Source organism: Haliaeetus albicilla, chromosome Z (genome assembly GCF_947461875.1).
Source record: "Haliaeetus albicilla chromosome Z, bHalAlb1.1, whole genome shotgun sequence".
In the NCBI taxonomy this organism is placed as follows: Eukaryota; Metazoa; Chordata; class Aves; order Accipitriformes; family Accipitridae; genus Haliaeetus; species Haliaeetus albicilla.
This window is the reverse complement of record NC_091516.1, coordinates 45,920,790-45,931,914: the sequence shown is the minus strand read 5'-3', so window position 1 is coordinate 45,931,914 and position 11,125 is coordinate 45,920,790. Positions and strand designations below refer to the sequence as shown.

Genomic DNA, 11,125 nt, shown 5'->3' with positions numbered 1-11,125 from the left:
AGTATGATACAGAAGCAAAGCTATTTCACAACATTTCGGCTATACATAATACAGCCAGGTGAAAAGAAAAAGAAATCTAGTTAGGCCACTGTATAATGCATCGTAATCAGAACTTCTATCCTCATTTAGCATGCAAAAGAATTGGAGAAGCCAAATACTACTTGAATGTCTTAGTCTCTCCGTCTATAAAAACTGGAGTAAAACTATAGCACCCACTCATCCCATCCCAATTTTAAACTGGTATTGGTTGTTTATAATTCACATTTCAGCTATTTCCAGGAAAGATGACCTTTCAGAAAAAAAGGCTCTCGTGTTTTGAAACAGAATGAGCAAATTAAGAGCTTAACATTTTGTGTAAAATACTGGGACTGTACCAATTTATACAAACAGACCTTTAAAGTGCAAACTGCACCTGGACATATTCCTTTGACTTTAGTGCACATGTAGACAAACAAGGAAGGTGCATATGGTTAAAAGGTGATTGATTTTTAAATACATAGAAATATTTTTAAATATCGAATTCACCACTGTTACGCAGAGCAGTGGAAACACATTACTTGAATTGTTTCTTCCACAGGGAGTGTTTGACCATCCAGCTTTGGGGAGCTTGGGAAAATTACAGTGAAATGTTTTAGCGAAAATATATGCAAATCTTGTCATCTTCAAATCCTTCTGCAAATGTTTTGGCTGCTTTTAACTGCATGAGCAGTGCCAAAGAAATGGATGGAACTTGAAACTAAGAAATTGTTAGGCCAGGTAATCACCTCAGTGTGATCAATTACATACTTACTAACAAAGCCTTTGCAGGAATGTTTTCACTGAACGTTCTTTGAAACTGCTTTCAATCACTTTCTTGGCAAATCCCAGTATTATTGCTATCTGCAAATGCTTATCAGACAAGCATCTCATGTAATAATTTATGGTGGCCTTCAGATCCAACCTTTCATTATTTAGACAGCACTGTTCTCCGACTGAATCTGTTTCATCATTATGATGAACTTCACAAAACATCATATCAGCACTGCATTACTAATCTGTCATAGATCATTGTGCATAGTTTTTTCTTTTGTTTTCTAAACAAAGATGTTTAAACACAATTACTTCAAATTTAATGAATGATTAGAAAACACTTTTCCTAGCTGTATTATCCATTTCCTTAGTTAAATTATATATTGGGCAAACCCAAACAAAACCCAACAAAAAGTGATTCCTAAATTAAAAAGGAATAATGTGGTACACGGATAGACTTTAAAACCATGATGGACTGCAGTCCAAAATGTGCTGTAAGATTCAAAACCATCTAAATGTTGTTGCCTCTTTGATAATTGTAGCCTTTATGATTACACAAAACAGCATGCATATCAAAACAGAGCTTTTCAGCAGCACAAATAAGAAGATACAAGGCAAGTAACAAAAAAAAGCATAATTTCTTAGTGACAGCACTAAATCTGTACTAATCCCATTTAAAGCCTTGACATGAACTTAAGTGTTGTATAGGGCCTATGCAGATCCTCTGCAAACAGGTTACCTTTTTATTTAGTCAGACCTCAGCTTATTGCCCACTGAAACCTTATTAAACAAATAAGTAACTGAACAGACTATTTAATTTTGCCCTCTATGTTAGGAGTGGACTGTAGTCTAATCCTAATTCTGTATTTAAGTACACACTTTTCTGTTTGCTTTTCCTGACAGTGAGTATTAAAACTGCAGAGCAAAACAATCTGTAAGTATGCTGTTAACCAATGGTCCAGTTTTCAATCTGTTCCAGGGCTCTGGGTGTTATGTACAACATCTTTGCAGGGCTGATTTGCCCAGTATAGTTTTCAGTTTCCAATATCCATGTGTAATATCCAATATCGGCAATAATATTTTAGCCTTCCAACCTAACCAAGGCATTTACAACCTAAGTTCTTTTTTTTTTTTTTCTGACTGCTTTATCATCTCTATTTATTATTCAGTCTTATTCAAACACTCTGAATATACAATTTTACAAATTACAAGGAAAACATTTTGAAATCTTAATTTGAAAAACAAAATTCAGTGATAAGATTTACTTAAAAAATTAGTTGTCTTGATATTGATACCCACAGTAGGACACAGACAGACAAATGTTTTCACTTAGAAATTGTAACAGCTAGCCCAAGATTCACACTGTTGGGGAATGACGCTTTAGAGAAAGACACAGGATGAAACCTGACAGATGTTTTTGTTGCCATTTCACATTTCTCCTCAGTTCACTCAGCAAAATATTGTAAATCTTTTTAGCAGACAGTTGAGGAACTATTAACATCATCTTGTTATCTACCTAAAAGAGCCACTGATGACTTGGCCACCTGAAAGGACACTGTACTTTTAGTACCCAGAAAGGTGAAGTTTTCTGGTGGTGATGGAAGAGAGAAGGAAGAGAAAATAAAGCATCCTCAAAATCTTCAGCAAGTTACTAGATGTGTAAAGATCAAAGAAATTAAAACCTCTTGTCATGGTGTCTGTTCTACCAGAGAGCCATTCACCTGTTTTACTGTGTGACTAGGATGCTTTAATGCAGGGCTGAAATATGTTAGACTTATTTACATTAGAAGGTGTGATAAGCTTCTGTGAAACCACTCATGCCATAAAACTACATGGTCATATGAAACATTCCACCTGCTGGACTTTTTGAGTTTTATTCTTGTATTTAATAGGATAAAGCCAATTCGTAACACAGTGTTAAATGAAGCTTTTAAAAATAACAGATTTAGCAGTATAATTAAGCATCATTGAGAAGCTCTAACAGAAAGTTATCCAAGATCATGCAAAACTGACAAGATACAATTCCATTTTAAATGCAGTATATCTTCCAGATGGTGTTATAAATGGTAATAGCCACACAATTTAATTAATCATGCTATTGTTACTCAATAATTGAGGAGGTACTATCAGAATTATAATCAGACATTTAAAATATAGCTGGTACAAAGGATTAAAGTGATTACACCAGCCTATAAATTAATAATGCACCGTATTGGTATCATGAATGTGACTAGTAGCAGCAAAAAGTGGTCACTTAGACATTCATGTTGAAAATAATAACAGACAGGTACCTATTAAGTAATTTCTGTTCTTCTGCATTACATAGAAATACATCCTGATCGTAATAATCTAAGTTATTAAAATGTCATAGGGTCTAAATTCTCAGCAGAAATTCAGATAACAAAAAAGATCAGAAGAGTGCTTGAAGGATGTCTTGCATTTCATTATAGCTTTTTCTTTGTGTCCTATGAGACTTCCAATGCTGCAGATCAAGCTAATGCATCTAAAGTTGTGAATAGTACTCAGGGAAATATGACTCCCTGGAAAGGATGCATTACTGGACTACCTCATTTGTCTGGAAAGTTCTGAGGACATCAAAACATGAAAATACATGGGCTTTGGATAACTCAAGAATTACTGGATTAGTGACTAATGGCAGGTGACTTAACCCAGATTAAAACTTAAATAGGAAAAAATTTTCTATTGCATAGACATTTTCTGTAGTTAGTTAGTAGATCAATCCCTTATGTGGTCCATTTCAGATACCTTTCATGTTTGGGATGCTCTGCTGTTCAGGAGAAATTGCACCGGATCCTGCATATAGGCCCTATATGTGCATATGAAGATAAAGAATCACAGAATGGTTTGGGTTGGGAAGGACCTTTAAAGATCATCTTCTCCAACTCCCCCTGTCATGGGCAGGGACATCTTCAACTAATCAGGTTGCTCCATCCACACCTGACCTTGAACACTTCCAATGATGGGGCATCCACAACTTGTCTGGGAAACCTGTTCCAGTGTCTCACCATTCTGATAGCAAAAAATTTCTTCCTTATATCTAATCTAAATCTAGCCTCTTTTAGTTTAAAACCATTGCCCCTTGTACTCTCACTACAGACCTTTGTAAAAAGTCTCTCTCCATCTTTCCTATGAGACCTGTTTACATACTGAAAGGCTGCAATAAGATCATGCCGGAGCCTTCTCTTCTCCAGGCTGAACAATCACAACTCTCCCAGCCTGTCTTCACAGGGGAGCTGTTCCAGCCCTCTAACCATTTTTGTGGCCCTCCTCTGGACCTGCTCTAACAGGTCCATGTCCTTCTTGTGCTGGGGACCCCAGAGCTGGACGCAGTACTCCAGGTGGGGTCTCCTGAGAACAGAGCAGAGAGGAAGAATCACCTCCTTTGACCTGCTGCCCACACTTCTTCTTAGGCAGCCCAGGATACAATTGGCTTTCTGGGCTGCAAGCACACATTGCTCACTCATGTCCAGTTTTTCATCCACTGGTATTCCCAAGTTCTTCTCTGCATGGCAGCTCTCAATCAATTCATCCCCCAGCCTGTATTGGGGGTTGCCCTAACCCAGGTGCAGGACCTTGCACTTGGCCTTGTTGAACTGAATGAGGTTCACATGGGCCCAATTCTCAAGGCTGTCAAGGTCCCGCTGGATGGTAACCCTTCTCTCAACTGCACCACTCAGCTTGGTGTCATCTGCAAACTTGTTAAGCATGCACTGAATCCCACTGTCTATGTCACTGATGAAGATATTAAACAGCATTGTTCCCAGTACAGACCCTTGAGAGCCACCACTTGTTACTGGTTTCCACTTGGACTTTAAACCATTGACTGTAACTCTTTGGACATGGCCATCCACCCAGTTCCTTATCCATCTAACAGTCCATCTGTCACACCCATATCTTTCCAATTTAGAGGTAAGAATGTTGTGGGGGAGCATATCAAAGATCTTACGGAACTTTATGTAGAGGACATCCGTAAGTCTTCCCTTGTCCACTGATGCAGTCGTTTAATTGTAGAAGGCCACTAGATTAGTCAGGCAACATAAATGTCTCAGGTCATCCACAACAGCCAACAGCAGGAAATGAGGAGTTGATTTGGCCAACAAAAACTCTGGGGAGCAAGATCAGACTGCAGTCCTGTCTATCTCCAGGCAGCACCACTTTTACCTCAGAGAGCAAAGTCCTGAACACCCTTCTGAAGTCAGATGTTTATGCCTAGCCTTTTTCCAAAAACACTTCTGGCAGCAACAGGCACACTTTTTTAACCAATACTTCCTCTCTGTCTGCCACTCTCACTCTCCCTTTGCTTTCTGCACCTGAATATGACAGAGGCTCTTACTGTGTGATGGGTATGAAAACCACCTTGGTGACATGCATTGAAGTCTGGAGTCATGCCAAGTTCCCATTTCGCATGGGGCATTGAGCAGGCCAGGGAGGAGGAGATCTTCTGGATCTTTTTTTAGACATTTTCTGAATGAGGAAAGAGATACCTGAGTCTCACTGCGTGATACAAGGATTTAGTCATTGAGCATCAAATGGGCAAGAAAACAAACCACTGTCACTCTTGAGAATGAGGAAGACTAAAACATTTCTAGGTCCTCTTTCAGTATCAAGAAACTTCCCTCCAGATGTTATGCACTGACACTGGGAACAGCTGAAATAGCATATCTGAACCTCTCTCCCTCCTGTTCTTTCAGCTGTTTATTGTGGGCCTCCTACTTGCATTTTCCCAACCCCCAGCTGAGCTGGTTGAACAAATTGGCTGAGAGGGGTGAGTCTGAGCGGTGTGGAGGGACTGCACACTCACATCGGAGGTCTTGCCATGCCTTATCTGGAGGGACTGTCACCTCCAGTGGGTTACATTTCTGAATAACTGTTGGTAAAAATTTTAAACCATTTCATGTGTATCTGCAACCATGTCTGCAATGTATCACTCACTCTCTAATTCTGTTCTGATATTCAGGCAGCTGACTGTCTGTCTTAGACATTTCATTTCCAAAGCCAGTTCTCTTTCAGAGAAGCAGGCACTCTTTAAGAATGAGCATTGCTGTGAAAAGTCTTGGGGGAAGCATGAGAACCAAATCATTTTTTAAAGTGCAGCCAAAAAAATAAAAGCTGCTTTTCTGTATCCAGGCTGAGGGAAATGTATTTGATGCACTTTGTGAGCTCCGTATAAAAACAAAGATTGGCATAACTAAAGATTATGCACATCAATTCCACTTAATTGACTGCTTACATGGGTCACATTTCTGTTAAGTTAGTTAATTAACAGAGCTTTCAAATCACTGTTGCACTGCATTCTCTGGAGCTATCCAAATTTTTGTTCCCAACCCCAGGAGCCTTCCTGATACTGTCTTCTGCTTCAGAACGAAGTAACTATTTAGCATCTAATTGAGATAGTGTAAGTATTCTATTAGTGTTGTAATATTTTTCCCTCAAGGAGATGACCTGCTTAATCCATGAGATTAGGCTGATGCTGTGTTTCTATACATCAGGAAAGCCTAAAACATACAACCTTTTGAACATTTCTGTAAGACTATATCATACATATGCACAGCTTGCAACGCATGTTACTGTTGCATGTTTTTAAATTTAGTCCTCTGAGGTTATGTTCACCTTAGCAAATACGAGTGCATTTGTAGAGAAAAAAATTGACACTGAGGCCCCACTGTCCATAACACATGTATTTCAGGGGTTTACCTCAGACTAGCTCCACTCTGGTTCCAAGGACTGAATGACCATCAGTGGCTGGAGCCTGATAGGTGTATTCCCAGAATGCACCTTCTGTCTTGTTTTAATCTTGCCATTCAGTGATATGAACTAAAGAATGCATCTTCTGTCTTGTTTTAATCTTGCCATTCAGTCATATGAACTAAAGCATGCTAAAAGGGGACAGTTAGGAGTTTTGTTTCAAAAGTGCACTCCTGCTAGGAGCAAGATGACACAGAGACATAGAAGTTTTGAAAATAAACCATTACTAGTTTGTTGTCATCCTCTCCTAGTCATTTGATTTGCTCAAAGGAAGCTCCAAAAACTTGTCTAAACCCTCTGTTTTTCCTTATTTATATGACATGACTGAGACATGTCATATATATATATATATAATCCCTTCCCTAGTCCAAGTTAAAAGACACTAAAATTAAAACAAAAAAAACCCATCTTTGCACCTTAAAGGAAAATAATTTTGGTCATGTCATAAAAGCATCAAAGAAATACTATTGGGGTTTTACGTTTTAATTTTAAAATCTTTTAAATTTGTATATATACAACATAATTGGAATACTTAAAAATAGCTTGCATAGAAAATATCTTTTGTGGTAAGTATTTCATACCAGTAAAATGCATGGAAACATTTTGATTTCTTTTGTTGTTGTTGTTCTTAGAGGTGGTGATAATGTAAATTGTATGCATTGAGTATGTAAAATGCTGCACAAAACCAGCTGGCAATATTTCTTTGCTCTCACTTCTGTGATAAGGATAGGATCCCTGATTTCTCTCTCGCAGGCACTTTCTAGCTGCAGCTGCTATGCTGTTCTCTACATGAGTGATGAACATTTAACCCTCTGTAGAACAAGGTGCAAAACATGACCACGTTGGAAAGCACCAGGCTTTACCCTGACAATATTTTGTAATCAAAACAACCCAAGCCCTGACCCTTTGGCTTTATCCAAGGAGGGTGTCTCAGAGAACCAGCTTGGACACCTGATGTGTCTGACCATGGGTTCAGGAATGCTGGATCTAAGATCAGGATTGGAGGAGAAGATGTGAGTGGTGCATGGCTGCAGTACCATCGATACAGCATGCCCCACTGGTACTGCTCAGGTGCTCGCCAGTATTGTCACTGCTGATATTAATCATAGAGCTGATAAGGAAAAATCAACACAAGTGAACTGTGATTTATAGGTGTTTCTGTATCACAAGATATAGATCCTATTTTTGGTCCAGGACCAAGAAGATATCATTTGTAAGCAAGTATTCAGTGTCCACATGTATTAAATAGAAAATTTTAAAAACTCCCCCACCACTTATTTGTGAATGCTGCTTAAAATTCGTTAGCCTTTGCTGTTGTTTAGACTTTCCCTTTAATTAGTTTTCAGACTGTACATTCTTTATAATTACCCCAAGCAAGATAAAATGAGAAAGTTTAATACACTCCATTTGTGCAATGAACTGAATAATTTGTGGAAGGTGCTGTATGATTAAGATAGGTTTGTTGCCAAAGTACCATTTTCCATTTGATTACTGTTCACTTATTGCTATGTCTAAATTAGGTTCCTATTGCATTTTGTGTGTATATCTTCAAGATGTGCTAGAAATGCCCTCAGATATTGAAAAAACAGCCAGACTAATTTTTGAAAAATTTGTTCCATTCAAAGTGTAGAAGCCAACTGGGTTTTGTTGTTTGGTTTGGGTTTGGGGTTTTTTGGGGGAGGGATGTACAATAATTTGTCATTTTAATGTTTTTTTTTTAATAATAATAAAACCTTTTCTTTTGGACATGTACAGGTACTGGACCCTAACCTGTTACATACCATTGCTTTTGATCTGAGGAGTGTAAAGGTTTCTGAAATCAATTATATTTTAATGAAAGCCCATCATTGCAAGAATTGCTGTAATATCCTATGTACTAATATGTTTCTTCACAACCTTTATGAAAGGTCACAAATAAAACACTGATAATTATTTAAATATTTTCTGGTTTTTTTTAATATTTAATGAAGTAATTTACTCTTTATTTTCCTTGTTGTATAGAAAAAATGGAAAACCCTGTTTCAGATGGAAAATTGTTTTAACTGTTTCAATTCAGACACAAAAACTGAAGCTGTTTATTTGAAACAAATTTAAAAACCAAAACCAAATTGAAACAATATTTTAGCAACTTCAGTGTCCGTATATGTGAAGGATGATACACCTGATAATTTATATTATAATAGTTTTCATGCTTACCTAACACAAATGAAGCACATCATTATATTTAAACATATACTCTTATTCTAATGCAGTAAATATGGGTGCAGGTGTAGAATTACTGGACTAACACCTGATAGGTTAAAGTCTTTGAAAGTTTAGCCTGTAATTAGAAACATATACATATTATATTCCCAGGAAAAAGTAAGCACCTCATTCTTTTTAACACAATGATTTTAATCTTTTTTGTATTTCAATAACTATTCCATGATTTTGTTTCTTACTAGATGGTAAAGAAATCTATCTTGACCTGAACTAAAGCTTATGGATCATGAAAACTGGAGTTTCTGGTTATATTTGCTCCTGGCCATTAACAAGACATTTAAGGATGTGCTTTAAGCACAGGCATAGCTGCGTTAAACAGCTCTGTAAAGCTGAGCAGTTATAATAGATCTCAATGCATGCTAAGATTTCTTCATGCTTTTACAATGAAAAGTAGATGCTCTTGCAACAAAATCTGAGTTCCAAGTTTCTTGCTATTCCCTGCAAATGGTCTCCTTCCCATTCGCAGTGAATCTATTCTTCCTGGGACAGCCTAGCCTTGAGAAGAGAAGATCAAAGTTGCTTCTGCTCAGGTATGCCATCTCAGACACTGCTAACTACTGGATCTGTAGAGAAAGAAGATAGAAACAGGCAAGTACATGAAAAATTTTCTTTGGCTCCAAAAAGCAAAATTCAGAAAGTTCCTCAGTTGGAAATTCTGCTGTGGCTCTTCTGTTCCCATGGTTAACCCATATCAATGGACTTCTGCTTCCCAAATTTGTTAAGTCCATATGTTTTTCAGGCACAACATCCTGTGGCAAAATGCCTGGCAATCAATTTTAATTTTATGCTGGCTAGAAAATGACTTCCTTTGAAGTCTGATATCTTGATTTAGGGGGGTTATGGTAAGTGGTGAACAGCTGTTGTCTGTAAATTTCCATTACATTTATGACTTTATAAACATTGATTGGAGGGTATGTTTCTGTAAGAAACTCTGAAGAATGACTACTTTATTCTGAGTATAATGATAAATAATATTGCATCCTGTCTATTTTTTTTTAAATTTTCCAAAAAGTAGATTCCGAACAAATTTTGTTTGGAAACAATCAAAGGAGCTCTGGGAACCAACAGCTCTGCTAGTCTCCCAGGACTTCTGATCTTCTGGTTGTATGGCAGAGAGTTGGGAATTTTTAAGTTCCCACTTCAGACAAATGTGTATCTTTGATTTTGCCACTCTATGCCATTGATCTGATGATGCAGTCACAGCTTAAGCCCCTTCACAAATCCCAGGAAAATGATTAAATTTTAAAATTAAATAATCTAAGTTCCTATAGGAGCAGCTATACAAACCTGAGTACTCAATATACACCTGGATATTCTGCATATAAAAGGGATAAAAGACTGTTCAAAACCACTTTCTCTTACTGGGGAGTAAAATAATGACATAGTAGAGAGGCACATGGAGAAAAAATCTTGAGCCATGATGTTCTCCAATACTACGCAGCTATCTTAAAAAGCATCTGATCTTCCAAAGACATGGCTGCATGAAAGACAATGAGTGAAACTGGACTGAGACCATACAGCAGAAAAAGTGTCAGAGGAAGGCAGGTTGAACCACTGCGGAAGACCTCACCTCTGATTCTCTTTAGAATTCCTACAAGAATTGGGTGTATTTCTTCTATAAAGCTATGAAATCTGACATTGCAGGCTCATCAAGAGATGGCGATGTTTATATCTAAAAAATGTAACCAAAAATAGAACCAAAGCTGAGTTTCCATGGAGTTTTAGAACTATCATAAACAGAGTCCCACAACTGCAAAAATATCCTAAAAAAGAAAAAAACCCATCACTTAGAGATGACCCATATCTCTCACTTTCTCAAATAAACAGCTTCAGCACTTCCAGCTTGTTATTCATATGAAAGCCTTTGTGGGCATCTAAAAGATACATATATTTGAGAGGTTTTTTTTTTTACAGTGTGGAAATTGTAACCTGTCTAAAAGAAAAAACACATATTAAATGTTCTGCAGGCAGGAGGTTAGACTAGAATTGCATCTAGAATTTTCCCAGTGTTTGACAGTTTATAAATACTTTCTTGAAACAAGTGCACACTTCAGTGCAGTGTTAGTTAACAGTAGTATTTCAGTTGTAGTTTTGTTCCAATACTATTATGGTCTTCTAGAGAAATTCATGAGAAATTAGTAAGATGTTCATCTCTGATAAGTCCTGGTTGTATCAAATATGTAGTATTTCTTAGTGGCCAGATGAGAAATCCAATGCTTAGTCTTTGCCTCTCATGGTTTCAGCTTGTGAGAAGGGCTTTGTTGAAAACTCTTTAAGGCTTGGATAAACAGCAGCAGAACCAGATAGC

General features: G+C 37.4%; 1 protein-coding gene across 1 annotated transcript in view; it reads right to left on the bottom strand.

Annotated features, from left to right (window-relative positions):
- Nucleotides 1-9,260: 9,260 nt before the first annotated feature.
- The window catches only part of FAM174A (family with sequence similarity 174 member A), a 52,400-nt gene continuing 50,535 nt past the window's right edge, over nt 9,261-11,125 (bottom strand). Inside the window, exon 3 of the mRNA XM_069777586.1 lies at nt 9,261-9,380. Coding sequence (XP_069633687.1) covers nt 9,368-9,380 — 13 coding nt within the window. The 3' untranslated portion in view covers nt 9,261-9,367. The remainder of the gene's footprint in view (nt 9,381-11,125) is intronic.